The 15,231-nt window shown below is 41.8% G+C and overlaps 1 protein-coding gene across 1 annotated transcript; it reads right to left on the bottom strand.

Moving 5' to 3' along the window:
- Positions 1 to 68: 68 nt before the first annotated feature.
- LOC142165518 (uncharacterized) lies at positions 69 to 14,913 on the bottom strand. Its single transcript, XM_075224054.1, has 3 exons — positions 14,516 to 14,913; positions 13,945 to 14,185; positions 69 to 353 (listed from the first exon to the last, which is right to left on the bottom strand). Exons 1-3 carry the CDS (start codon positions 14,911 to 14,913, stop codon positions 69 to 71), a joined length of 924 nt encoding a protein of 307 aa, XP_075080155.1.
- Between the last annotated feature and the right edge of the window lie 318 nt (positions 14,914 to 15,231).

Genomic DNA, 15,231 nt, shown 5'->3' with positions numbered 1-15,231 from the left:
CTCATATGATTGTCGCCACAGAGTTCACAGCAAATAGTCATTTGTTGTACATGTTTCATTGTTTATGGCTACTGCATTGTCATCCTAGTCATTTGATTGGCCAGCTTTGCAATATCGGCTCTCATAGCTGACACTTCGTCGAGCTCAAGTAACCCAGCTGATTTTTGCTTAACTGCCTTTCGTGAATCACCCTCACCTTTCCAGTTGTTATCATTAGCAGTGAAGTTATTCAACAAGATTTGGATTTCACTGTACGGTCTGGCCATGCAACTACCCCCACAAGCTGAATCAAGATTCATCTTTGAAGTATCATCTAACCCATCTACAAAAGTATGACCCAATACCTCGTCCGTCTGGCAATGATGAGGACAGTCTCTGAGCATCTTTTTGTACCTTTCCCATGCTTGACGAAGTGTCTCGCCAGCTCGTTATTCGAACCCAAGAATTTGACTCCTCAATATCTTTGTTTTCTTAGTGGGGAAAAACTTGATTAAGAATTTCCTTGCCATATCATCCCAAGTGCGGATTGAATTCGCTGGCTCCTTATTCAACCACTCCTTAGCTTCCCCGATAAGTGAAAACGGGAAAAGTGTCAGCCTGACATAGTCCTTGGAAACATTCGGATAATTGTAAGTGTCCGTAATTTCCAAGAAATTCTGAATGTGCCTCTGCGGGTCTTTATAAGGTAAGCCCACAAATAGCCCTGTGTATTAGATCAGCTGCACCATGTATTGTTTTATCTCAAAGTGCCCAGTGATATCAAGCTTCACAATAGCCTAAGTCATATTAGCCAGACTGGGCCTTGCGGCTTCGATCACCGCACGTTCCTCATTACCTGCCATCTCAATTGGTTGTGGTTAAACTATGATGTCCAACTCTCTTTCAATTCTAGTTTAGCGTCCACCTCCCTCCTCAATCTGTGAAGTGTTCGTTCAATTTCGGGATCAAGAGGAAGGAGATTGTTTGCGCTTCTACTTCTTCGCATTCAAGAAAAAAAACTGTATTAACACAAACAAAATGAACTGAAAATTAAAACTTGAATAAATAAATGATAAAATCTCAACTCAGTCAAGTAGCTAATTTCTAAGTCCCCGGCAACGCCGCCAAAAACTTGTTGCGACTAAAAATACTCACGCAAGTGCACATGATCATCAAGTAATAGAGTAGTGAGTAGAGTATCATTCCCACAAAGACTTATGATTAACTGTTGACTAATTCAAACTCAATTAATTTGTCTATCCAAGAGGTATTTTACAAAATAGAGATGTAATTGTTTTACTACCTAAACTACCAAGCAATAATCTAACTAGAGCAATTAACCAAACAAATAACAATTTCGAGTAACAAACAATAGGAGAGGATATTCCAGGGTCACAGGCTAGTTACCAATCGTGTTATGTTCTTGGCTTAAAATGACTAATCGATTTATCTGGATTGTTGATTGACAGGGTTAATGTTACTCATAAGAATCTGTCGAGTTCTTACTCGCCTATTCAAGTTAACTCAATGCCTATATGTCTATGGAATTAAGATTAACAAGAATGCATTTACAATTCCTGTATTTCCACCAAGCAAGGCAATTGGGTATATGTCTATCCCAATTGCTAATCCGTTCCCCCAGGCCCGGGTTCAAGAACTTGCTCTATTTAATTCTATATGCAATCTAAGGTTCCCACTTTCGAGTTCAACTAAAAATTCGTAGATAGTATTTCACTGTTAGCTACTCAACAAAATAATTAAAAGCAGAATTAAATAAACAACCCAATATGATAAACTAACTTTGTCAAATTAAACTTCAAACAACAATATTCATGTTTCACCCATGACCCTAGAACAATGGGTTTTAGCCACTCATACTAGTGTTCATCACAAATAGGTTCAATTTCATCACAAATAGCAAAAACCAAGAGAAGAAAAGAAGAACTTGATGGTCAAATCTCCTCCTTGCCTCTTGCCTCTCTATTTCTTGCACTAGAGTCTTAAAACCTTCCCTTTTCTTCCTTGGGCGAGCTTGACTTTATATAGGTTAAGTGAGTTTTCCTCTAGATTTCCAATTCTGCCCCTAAATAACTCTTCCCGAATTCTGGACTAGCGCGACCGTGCATCTGGCCGCACTAGTTGGCTGAGATTCTGTCATGGACATGCTAAAAGGAGCGCGGTCGCGCATGTCCAGTTCTGTGTTTCATCACTTCTTTTCCTCGTCTTCAAGCGTACTCACCTCTGAGGGGTCTTTCTTGCTCCAAAATGATTCCAATCACAACTTTTTAAGGCATCACATAGGCTCCTCATCCTGCAAGGTATACAATTCACAATTAGAGCCTATTTTTCATCAATTAATTATATTATGATAATGGAATATAATCAAGTGGGGGCATAAACAATCGCCAAATTACCTAGATTTAACCTATTATCAATTATCAGCATACTTCTTACCAAAATAGCTTATATATTTTTGTATAAGATTATTCTAATTTAATGTCTAAGAAAATAACAAATGACTTTTTTGTCATTGTGGAATCTTGTACTGAATCGAAAAAGTTCAATCAACATTTCTAAGGACCTTATCATTTTTACTTTTTAAATTATTTATTTGTGCATTGAATTTATATTTGTATCATGTAAAAAAATATAAAATAAATTAATTAGATTGGTTTTATTTCTTAAACTTTTGAAAACGAATTGTATTAAACTTTATCACGGGCTACTTTATAGTAAAAACTTCTCTTATTAATTATTTGTATGATATTGTTTCGTATCTTCTTAATTAAAGATACTTTTAAATCATGACACTAAATGACATATTTATTTAGACTTCTATTTTCAGCATATTCTTACCAAAATAGCCTATATATTTTTTGTATAAGATTATACTTATTTAATATTTAAGAAAATAGTAAATGACTTTTTCGTCAACTATGAAATTTTTTAGTGTATGATAAAACGTTAAATCAACATTTCTAAGGACCTTATCATTTTTATTTTTTATATATATTTATTTGTGCATTGAATTTATAATATGTATCCTGCAAAAAAATATAAAATAAATAAATTACAACAACAAACCCAGTTTGATCCCAATATGTGGGGTCTGGGGAGGTAATGTGATGACCCAAAAGGTCATCACTTATTTTAGAAGCAAATTCAGTGTTTCGAGGACTAAAAATCTCTTTTTTTCCTCACATCGACTTGCGTGCATGGTCCGGACCTATATCCGGAAAACTTTTTGTGTGAAAATGTGAGAAATAGAAATTTCTAGAGTTAACATTTGATTATGGTTGACTTTGGTCAACATTTTGAGCAAACGGATCCAGATTCGTGTTCCGATGATCCCGGGAGGTCCGCAGTAAAATATGAGACTTGGACGTATGCCCAAAAATGAATTCCGAGGTCCCAAGCCTTATAGATCAATTTTTGAAAGAAATTGTTGTACTGAATTATCTAAGAAATGAAGAAAAGAATTAATGTTTGAAACCATTGGTATCGGGCCCGTATTTTAGTTCCGGAGTCCAGTACAATCTTGTTATAGTATTTAAAAGATAACTGTTAAATTTGGTGAAAATAGAGTTTATTTGACGTGAGTTGGACTACCGGTTGAAGAGTTACGAACTTTGAGTGTTCTTGATGAAAATGTTGAGTTTTGAGGTTTAATTCATAGTTTTACATATTATTTTGATGATGTGATCGTACGAGTAGATCCATATGATGTTTTTGAGTTAGTATGCGCGTTTGGTTTGAAGTCCCGAGGGCTCGGGTGAGTTTCGGGTAGGTTCCGAGATGTTTTAGGCTTAAAACATAGTTGTTGCAGGTTCAGAGAAGTTGCAGATCTCTGAACCCGCCAGTGCGGTCCACAATGATTTTTTGCTACCGAGGAGGGGCTTTTGTGGCCGTGAAGGATTTTGTGAGGTCCGCGGTGGAGTGACTTTGCAGCCGCACTCGATTTTATGCGGTCCGCGGCGAAGAAGAATCCGCAGGTTCACTGGTCTAACTTCTGGAGCCTATATCTTTTGATCTACAAGGAATTTTGAAAAGATTCGAAAACTAAAGTTGTAGACTTAGTGTCTAGTTTTCATAAAGGTAAAGAAATCAGAATTTGGACATCTGTAGAGAAAGTTATGGTCAAAATACTAAAGCATATCACAACACTCAACATTCTCCGTGGTGGAGCTCCGCGGCCGCAGTCCTTTTTGTGCGGTCCGCGGAGAGGGTCTGAGAAGGGTATATTTAAATGAGACTTTCAGTTATTTTTCACTTTTTAAAAACCTAAAAACATAAGAGGCGATTTTCCAAACACTCTTTCTTCTCCAAAACATTAGTAAGTGATTTCTAACTTATTTCTTTTACTCCTTAACTTCTTTTAACAAGATTTCATCCTAGAATCTAGGGTTTTCATGGTGAAATTGGAAATTTTGGGTAAAACCTATGATTATTAAAATTTGGGGATTTAGACCTCAAATTGAGGTCGGATTCCAAAATCAATTATATATCCGGGCTCGGGGGTGAATGGGTAATCGGGTTTTGGTCCGAATTTCGGGTTTGGACCAAGCGGGCCCGGGGTCGATTTTTGACTTTTTGAGGAAATCTTCATAAAACCTATTCTCATGCATTAGAAATGATTCATTTAGCATTTATTGATATCGTTAAGTAAATTGTGGCTAGATACAAACAAGTTGGTGGTGGAATCAAGAGGTAAAGCGGTAGTTGAGGCTTAATTGTGTTCGTGGCTTTGAGGTAAGTGTTTGGTCTAACCTTAGCTTGAGGGATTAAGAGTTGTATCCTATTTTCTATGTGTTATTTGTTGAGTACGACGTATAGGCATTGTGACGAGTATCTATACGTTGGTATCAAGCATGCCCGTGAGTCTTATGTTATGACTAATGTGACTCTGTTTGTATTGTTCACGCCTAATGTGATGATTACTATTGTTAAGTAAGGTTTGTGGAAAGAATATTGATATTTGAACATTGAAGAGCGTTAGCTCAAGTTGTAAAGTGATTTGTGGAAGTATAATTGGCAATTGAACCTTATAGAGCATTGGCTCAAATTGTGAATCGAGTTGTGGAGTAAATGTGAAAAAGAGTAGAGGATTATGGTATTGTTCCCTTGCCGGGATGTTGTTGCTTTTAATATTGTTCCCTTGATGGGATTTTATTATGATTCATTTATTTCCTTGCCCTTATTGGTTGTGTTTGTTGTTTGGGTGAGGAAGAGTGTAAAGCACGAAGGGTGATACCGTGTATTATTTTGGTGAGAGAGTGTTAAAGCACGAAGGGTGATGCCATGTATGATGAGGAAAGATGTTTATCTGAAAGATATTTATTTGAAGGAAATATATTCGAAATATATTTATTGAAAAACATATTATCTTAGAGATTATTACTTGAAGGATTTATAGGCGAAAGATTTATATTTGAAGGACTTGATTAATTGATTGCACTTGTATTTATTATATTTTGAGAAGCATTTATGGTGTTCTTGTTGCCTGTTATTTATATCACTGGTTGATCATTGTCGCCATCATTGTTATCTGCTTCCTATTATTTTTGTACGCTATTTTGCACAGGTTTATTTGGTAGTCTGGTCCTAGCCTCGTCACTACTTCGCCGAGGTTAAGCTAGGCACTTACCAGCACATGGGGTCGGTTGTGCTGATACTACACTTCTGTATATTTTTGTGTACAGACCCAGGTATTTGATCGATAGTAGCTACTCGTTGTGGTGGAGACTCAAGGTAAACCTACTGCAGCGTTCGCAGTCCTCCTATCCTTTTATTTATGTTTCTTCTCATATTTCAGAGACAATATTGTAATAAATCTTTCAGATTTTTATTTGTAGTATTCCTAGACAGTCTGTGGAATTGTGACACCAGTCTTGGGTAGTTCTTGTATGGATTAGTATTGGCATCTTTCTTAAATTATTACATGTCCGTCTTCCGCTTATTTAAATTCCGTTGTTTATAAGCTATTGTTTCATAATTGTTATAGGATTAAAATGGGAAAAAGGTAAGTTGTTCAAACAGTTGGCTTGGCTAGCTTCCATTAGTAGGCGCCATCACGACTCCCGAGGGTGAAAAATTCGGGTCGTGACAAGTTGATATCAGAGCTCTAGGTTACATAGGTCTCACAATTCACAGACAAGCTTAGTTGAGTTTGAGGGATCGGTACGAAGATGTCTGTATTTATCCCTAGAGGCTACGGAGTTAGAAAAAACTTCACGTCTATTCTTTCCTGTCGTGCGGTTTGGTTTCTCAATGCTGATTGAATTTCTACTCTATTCTTTCGCAGATGTTGAGAACACGCGCTTCCTCATCCGCTGATCAGCAACCCGAGCTCCCAGCAGCAGCTCCCACAAGGGGCAGAGGGCGAGGCCAAGGCTGTGCTAGAGGTCGAGGTAGGGGCAGAGCTCAACCCAGAGCAACAACCCCAGTGGCGGAGCCTCAAGTCGGGTTTGGCGAGGAGGTTCCGGCCCAGGCAGTTCCAAAAGGACCATCTCAGGTCCTAAAGGGGTTCATTGCTACCCTAGTACTCCAGGATGCTCTAGTCCGTCTAGTGGGCCTTATGGAGAGTGTCACCCGGGCAGGCTTGCTTCCTGTAACACCAGCCGTTTCTAAGGTTGGAGGAGGAGCCCAAACTCCTGCTACTCGCATTCCGGAGCAGGTGGCTCCCTAGTTTTAGACTCCAGCAGCTCAGCCAGTTGGAGCAGTTCAGCCGGGTGTGGTAGCCTAGGCCGTTGATGGAGCAGCCATGACTGCTGATGCCTTGTGGAGATTGGACAGGTTCACCAAGCTCTTCACTACCATTTTCAGCGGTGCATCTTCTGAGGATCCCCAGGATTATTTAGACAGATGTCATGAGGTTCTCAGGAACATGGAGATAGTGGAGACCAATAGGGTTGACTTTGCTACTTTTTGCCTATCTGGATCCGCCATGACTTGGTGGAGAGATTATTGTTTGGCTAGAGCAGTCGGGTCACCAGCTTTGACTTGGGATCAATTTTCTTAGCTTTTTTTGGAGAAGTTTCTTCCTGTCACTCAGAGGGAGATCTATTGGAGGCAGTTTGAGCATCTCCAGCAGGGTTCTATGACTATCACTCAATACGAGACCAAGTTTATTGATTTGGCCCGTTATGCTCTACTTATACTTCCCACTAAGTGAGAGAGAGAATGAGGAGGTTCATTGAAGGACTCATTCAGCCTATTCGACTTCAGATGACTAAGGAGATGGGGAGTGAGATTTGTCTTCATAAGGCGGCCAATGTGGCTAGGAGGGTTGAGATGGTTCTATCACAGGGAGGTGGTCAGGGGTCTGACAAGAGGCCTCGTCATTTATGCAGATTCAGTGGTACCTCGTCTGGAGGCAGGGATTCATATGGTAGAGGCCATCATCCTAAGCCTTTTCAGTCAGTAATTTAGGTTTCTCATGGTGCTTCAGGTGGCCATGGTTCTCATATGTAGTATTTTGACCAGCAGTCCTACAATGCACCACTAGCTCCTATCAGTGCACCACCACTCCAAAGTTTTCGAGGTGGTCATTCAGGCCGTTAGGGTCAGCAGTCTCAACAACCGAGGGCTTGTTATACTTGCGGTGAGATGGGGCATATTGCTAGATTTTGCCCTTGATCATCGAGCAGTTCTCAACATCAAGGTTCCGTGCCATGGTTCAGGCACCGAGTGTTCCACAACCCGCTCAGTCAGTTAGAGGTGGAGGTAGAGGTGCTAGAGGTGGAGGTAGAGGTGTTAGAGGTGGAGCTTAGGACACTAGAGGTGGAGGCCAGCCAGCAGCAGGCCGTCCCAGAGATGTAGTCCAGGGTGGTGGGGCCCAGCCCCGATGTTATGCTCTTCCAACCAGGCCTAAGGCTAAGGCTTCCGATGCAGTTATCACAGGTACCGTTCTAGTCTGTAGTAGAGATGCTTCAGTTCTATTTGATCCATGATCTACGTACTCCTATGTGTCATCTTATTTTGCACCGTATTTGATTATGCCTAGTAATTCTTTGAGTGCTCTTGTATTTGTGTCTACACCGGTGGGTGAGTCTATTGTGGTAGATCGTGTCCATCATTCTTGTATAGTTGTGATCAGGGGTGTTGATACTCGAGTAGACTTGTTACTCCTGGACATGGTTGATTTTGATGTCATATTAGGGATGGACTGGTTATCACCTTACCACCCTATCTTGGAATGTCATGCCAAGACTGTGACCTTAGCCTTGTCGGAGTTGGCTCGTTTAGAGTGGAGAGGGACTCTCGGTCATTCTACCCTTAGTGTTATCTCATATGTGAAGGCTCGGCGTATGGTCGAGAAGGGGTGTTTGGTTTATTTGGCATATGTTCGTGATTCTAGTGCCGAGGTTCCTTCTATTAATTTTGTGCCTGTTGTTCGTGAGTTTCCTGAGGTATTTCCTTCAGATCTGTCGGGTATGCCACCCGACAAGGATATTAACTTCTGCATTGATTTGGCTCCGGGCACCCAGCCCATTTCTATCTCGCCGTATCATATGGCTCCGCCTGAATTGAAGGAACAATTGCAGGACTTTCTTGAAAAAGGCTTCAAAGACCTAGTGTCTCGCCTTGAGGTGCGCCGATGTTGTTTGTTAAGAAGAATGACGGATCAATGAGAATGTGTAGATTACCGGCAGTTGAATAAGGTTACAATCAAGAATAAGTATCCATTGCCGATGATTGATGATTTGTTTGATCAACTTCAGGGTGCCAAGGTATTTTCGAAGATTGACTTGAGATCTAGCTACCATCAGTTGAGGATTAGGGCATCTGATGTCCCTAAGACAGCTTTCCGCACTTGGTACAGGCATTATGAGTTCTTGGTGATGTTATTCGGGTTAACAAATGCCCCAGCAACTTTTATGGATTTGATGAACCGAGTGTTTAGGGCATACTTGGATTCATTCGTGAGAGTCTTCATTGATGATATTTGATCTATTCCCGCAGCCGGGAGGAGCACGAGCAACATCTGAGAGTGGTCTTCAGACTTTGAGAGATAGTCAGTTGTATGCTAAGTTTTCGAAGTGTGAGTTCTGGTTGATTTCAGTTGCTTTCTTGCGTCATGTTGTTTTAGCAGAGGGTATTCAGGTAGATCCAAAGAAGATAGAGGTAGTCAAGTACTGGCCTAGACCAGCATCAGCTACAGAGATCCGGAGTTTCTTGGGATTGGCAGGCTATTATCGTCGGTTTGTGGAGGGGTTTTCATCAATTGCAGCCCCGATGACCAGGTTGACCCAGAAAGGTGCCCAGTTCAGGTGGTCGGATGAGTGTGAGGCGAGCTTTCAAAAACTCAAAATAGCTCTGACTACGGCACCAGTGTTGGTTTTGCCCACAGGTTCAGGGCCTTATACAATTTATTGTGATGCATCTCGTATTGGACTTGGTGCGATGTTGATGCAGGATGGCAAGGTCATTACCTATGCTTCGCGGCAGTTGAAAATTCATGAGAAGAACTATTCGGTTCATGATTTAGAGTTAACACCCATTGTTCATGCGTTAAAGATTTGGAGGCATTATCTGTATGGCGTGGCATGTGAGGTGTTCACAGATCACAAGAGTCTGCAGTATTTGTTCAAGCACAAGGAGCTAAATTTGAGGTAGAGAAGGTGGTTGGAGCTATTAAAAGACTATGATATCACCATCTTATATCACCCAGAAAAGGCCAACGTGGTGGCCGATGCTTTGAGTAGGAAGTCTGCCAGTATGGGCAGTCTCGCGTATATTACGGTCGGTGAGAGACCGCTTGCTTTGGATGTTCAGGCTTTAGCCAATTAGTCCGTGAGGTTGGATATTTCTGAGCCCAACCATGTGTTAGCTTGCACAGTCGCTCATTCTTTATTATTGGAGTATATCCGAGATCGGCAGAATGATGATCCTTATTTGTGTGTCCTTAGGGACACAGTGCAGCACGGAGGTGTCGAGCGGGTAACCTTAGGAGATGATGGAGTTTTGAGGCTGCATGGTCGAGTTTGTGTGCCTAATACGGATGGGCTTCGAGAGTTGATTTTAGAGGAGGCCCATAGTTTCCGGTACTCTATTCATCCGGGCGCCGCGAAGATGTATCAGGATTTATGGCAGCATTATTGGTGGAGGAGGATGAAGAAAGACATTGTTGCATATGTGGCTCAGTGTTTGAATTGTCAGCATGTTAAGTACGAGCATCAGAGACTTGGTGGTCTATTCTAGAAGATTGAGATTCCTGAGTGGAAGTGGGAGCGTATCACTATGGACTTCATTGTTGGACTCCCACAGGCTCAGAGGAAGTTCGATGCGGTGTGAGTTATTGTTTATAGGCTGACGAAGTCAGCTCACTTCATTCCTAAGGCAGTCTCCTATTCTTCTGAGAGTCTAGCTGAGATCTATATCCGAGAGATTGTTCGTCTTTATGGTGTGCCCGTGTATATCATTTCTGATCGAGGTACACAGTTTACCTCGCATTTCTAGAGAGCAGTTCAGCGTGAGTTGGGCACGCGAGTTGAGTCGAGCACAACATTTCATCCTCAGATGGGCGGACAGTCCGAGCGCACTATTCAGATTTTGGAGGATATGCTTTGAGCTTGTGTCATTGACTTTGGAGGCTCGTGGGATCAGTTTTTGCCTTTAGCGGAGTTTGCCTACAATAACAGCTACCAATCGAGTATTCAGATGGCTCCTTATGAGGCTTTATATGGTAGGCAGTGTCGGTCGCCGGTTAGATGGTTTGAGCCGGGATAGTCTCGGTTGTTAGGTACGGATATGGTGTAGGATGCCTTGAACAAGGTCAGGATCATTCAGGATAGGCTTCATACAGCTTAGTCCAGACAAAAGAGTTATGCCAACCGTAAGCTCGTGATTTGGCATTCATGGTCAGTGAGCGGGTATTGGTTCGGGTATCGCCTAGGTTCATTGGCCCGTTTGAGATTCTTGATCGAGTGGGGGAGGTGGCTTACAGACTTACGTTGCCACCGAGTTTATCAGCCTTGCATCTAGTGTTTTACGTGTCCATGCTCCGGAAGTATCACGACGATCCATCCCACGTGTTAGACTTCAACACTTTCCAGTTGGACAAGGAATTGTCATATGAGGAGGAGCCGGTAGCTATTCTAGACCAGCAGGTTCGTCAGTTGAGATCGAAGAATTTTTCGTCTGTTTGTGTTCAGTGGAGAGGTCAGCCCACTGAGGCATCGACCTAGGAGTCCGAGTCCAATATGCGGAGCCGTTATCCCCATCATTTTCCCGACTCAGGTATTTCCTTCTTATGTCCGTTCGAGGACGAATGGTTGTTTTAGAGGTGGAGGATGTGATGACCCAAAAGGTCATCACTTGTTTTAGAAGCAAATTCGGTGTTCCGAGGACTAAAGACCTCCTTTTTTCCTCACCTCGACTTGCGTGCGTGGTCTGGACCTATATCCGGAAAGCCTTCTGTGTGAAAATATGAGAAATAGAAATTTCTAGAGTTAAAATTTAATTATGGTTGACTTTGGTCAACATTTTGAGCAAACAGACCCGGATCCGTGTTCTGACGATCCCGGAAGGTCCCCAGTAAAATATGGGACTTGAGCGTATGCCCGGAAATGAATTCAGACATCCCAAGCCTTAGAAATCAATTTTTGAAAGAAATTATTATACTGAATTATCTAAGAAATGAAGAAAAGAATTAGTGTTTGAAACCATTGGTATCAGGCCCGTATTTTGGTTCCGGAGTCTGGTACAATCTTGTTATAGTATTTAAAAGATAACTATTAAATTTGGTAAAAAATGGAGTTTATTTGACGTGAGTTGGACTACCAGTTGAAGAGTTACGAACTTTGAGTGTTCTTGATGAAAATGTTGAGTTTTGAGGTTTAATTCATGGTTTAACATGTTATTTTGATGATGTGATTACACGAGTAGGTCCATATGATGTTTTTGAGTTAGTATACACGTTTGGTTTGAAGTCCCGAGGGCTTGGGTGAGTTTCGGGTAGATTCTGGGATGTTTTAGGCTTAAAACATAGCTGTTGCAGTTTCAGATCTCTGAACCCGCCAGTGCGATCCGCAATGATTTTGTGCTACCGCGGAGGTGCCTTTGCAGACGCAAAGGATTTTGTGTGGTCCGCGGTGGAGGGACTTTGCGACCGCACTCGATTTTGTGCAGTCCGCGGTGAGGAAGAATCCGTAGGTTCACTGGTCTGACTTCGGGAGCCTATATCTTTTGATCTACAAGGAATTTTGAATTGATTCAAAAACAAAAGTTGTAGACCTTCATGTCTAGTTTCCAGAAAAGTAAAGAAATCACAATTGATATTTTAACATTAAAGATCATTGGCTCAAGTTGTAAAGTGATTTGTGAAAGTATAATTGGCAATTGAACCTTATAGAGCATTGGCTCAAATTGTGAATCGAGTTGTGGAGTAAATGTGAAAAAGAGTAGAGGATTATGGTATTGTTCCCTTGCCGGGATGTTGTTGCTTTTAATATTATTCCCTTGCCGGGATTTTATTATGATTCATTTATTTCCTTGCCCTTATTGGTTGTGTTTGTTGTTTGGGTGAGAAAGAGTGTAAAGCACGAAGGGTGATGCCGTGTATTATTTTGGTGAGAGAGCGTTAAAGCACGAAAGGTGATGCCGTGTATTATTTTGGTGAGAGAGCGTTAAAGCACGAAGGGTGATGCCGTGTAATGGGAGGAAGAGTGTAAAACACGAAGGGTGATGCCATGCCGCACGATGTACCATTCCGTGTCGATTATATTTATTTTATGGTGAGGATGAGAGTAAAAGCATGAAGGGTGATGCCTTGCAGTTTATGTTTATTTTATTGTGAGGATGAGAGTAAAAGCACGAAGGGTGATGTCGTGCACTTGTTTGTTTTCTGATTCTTGTTGAGAGTTGAGTTATGGTGTTCCTTATATTTACCTGTTGTCTTTCTGTTATCATTTGATGTTTCCCCGCAGCATGTTTCCCCCTCCCATCCTTAACTGTACATACCTGCTACTATCTTTCTGCTGTATATGAAACAACTGCACATGTTTATTTGGTAGTCTAGTCCTAGTCTCGTCACTACTTCTCCGAGGTTAGGCTAGGCCCTTACCAACACATGGGGTTGGTTGTGCTGATACTACACTCTGCACTGTGTGCAGATCCTGAAGCAGCAACATTCAGACCTTAGCTTGGGTGGCTACCTTCAGTCCAATCGGAGATTCCCAGGTAGTCCTGCAGGCGTCCGCAGGCCTTGGCGTCTTCTCCTATCCTTTTAGTATGTTTCTTCTCATATTTCAGAGACAATATTGTAATAAATCTTTCAGATTTTTATTTGTAGTATTCCTAGATAGTCTGTAGAATTGTGACACCAGTCTTGGGTAGTTCTTGTATGGATTGGTATTGTCATCTTTCTTAAATTATTACATGTCCGTCTTTCGCTTGTTTAAATTCCGCTATTTATAAGCTATTGTTTCATAATTGTTATAGGATTAAAATGGGAAAAAGTAAGTTGTTCAAACAGTTGGCTTGCCTAGCTTCCATTAGTAGGCGCCATCACGACTCCCGAGGGTGGGAAATTTGGGTCGTGACAGGTAGTCTGTACGCAGACATTACCCCTACCTAATGCAGGTAGAAAGGCTGTTTCCAATAGACCCACGACTCAGGAAGGGCAAGAAGAAGAAGAGGGATGCAAGGAAGGAAGAAAGATGGAAGAGAAAAAAAGGGAGAGATAAAAGATAAGTAGTATCAAATAATAGCAACAAGGAATATAATATCTGAGGCGAACAAAATCACATATCGTAATAAAAAATCTAAGAATATGGAGGGACATGCACGCTACTAAGCCTATCGATGAACATTATAAACTACCTACTAACCTTCTACCTTAATCCTCGACCTTCACACCTTCCTGTCATGGGTCATGTCCTCAGTGAGCTGAAGCAGCGCCATGTCCTGCCTAATTATTTCTCCCCAGTACTTCTTAGGCCTACCTCGACCCCTTCTCAAACTCACCATGGCCAACCTCTCACACCTCCTGACAGGGGCATCAATACTTCTTCTCCTAACATGTCCGAACCATCTCAGCCGCGACTCCCGCATCTCGTTGTCCATGGAGGCTACTCCCACTTTATCCCGGATAGCTTCATTCTTAATCCTATCTTGTCTGGTACACCTACACATCCATCTAAACATCCTCATCTCTGCTACTCTTATCTTTTGCATGTGGGAGTTCTTGACTGGCCAACACTCAGCCCTATACAGCATAGCGGATCAAACCATCACTCGATAAAACTTACCCTTAAGTCTTAACGGCACATTTTTATCACATAGAACACCGGAAGCGAGCGTCCACTTTATCCATCCCGCTCCGATACGATGTGTGACATCTTTATCAATCTCCCCGTTACCCTGGATAATTGACCCTAGATACTTAAAACTCGCTCTCTTAGGGATAACTTGACCATCAAACTTAATCGCTATGTCTACATCATGGGTCTCACTGAATTTGCACTCCAAGTATTCTGTCTTGGTTCTACTTAGTTTGAAACCTTTAGACTCTAAGGTCTGTCTCCAAACCTCCAACCTCGCGTTAACTCCGCTATGCGTCTTGTCAACCAACACTATATCATCGGCTAATAGCATGCACCAAGGCACCTCCCCTTGGATGTGACGCGACAATACATCTATCGCCAAGGCAAACAAAAATGGGCTAAGAGTCGATCCCTGGTGCAACCTCATCATCACAGGAAAATGCTCTGAGTCACCACCCATATTCCTCACTCGAGTCTTAGCATCATTGTACATATCCTTAATCACCCTAATGTACACTACCGGGATGTCGCTAACCTCCAAACACCTCCATAGGACCTCCCTCGGAACTTTATCGTATGCCTTCTCGAGGTCAATAAACACCATATGCAAATCCTTCTTCCTCTCCCGGTATTGCTCCACTAATCTCCTTATCAGATGAATTGCTTCCATAGTCGAATGCCCCGGCATGAATCCAAACTGATTCTAGGAAATAGACACGCACCTCCTCACCCTAGCCTCCACCACCCTTTCCCAAACCTTCATAGTGTGACTCAATAACTTGATACCTCTATAATTGTTGCAATTTTGGATATCACCCTTGTTCTTGTAAAGCAGAACCATCGTACTCCACATCCATTCTTCGGGCATCTTCTTTGTCTTAAAAACAACATTAAACAACCTAGTGAGCCACTCCAAACCTGCCCGCCCCGCGCTCTTCTAGAATTCCACCAGGATTTCGTCTGGCCCCGTTGCTCTGCCCCTGCACAT

The sequence above is a fragment of the Nicotiana tabacum genome, chromosome 10 (assembly GCF_000715075.1).
Source record: "Nicotiana tabacum cultivar K326 chromosome 10, ASM71507v2, whole genome shotgun sequence".
In the NCBI taxonomy this organism is placed as follows: Eukaryota; Viridiplantae; Streptophyta; class Magnoliopsida; order Solanales; family Solanaceae; genus Nicotiana; species Nicotiana tabacum.
Note: the sequence above shows the minus strand (reverse complement) of the source record. Positions and strands in the feature narration are given on the sequence as shown.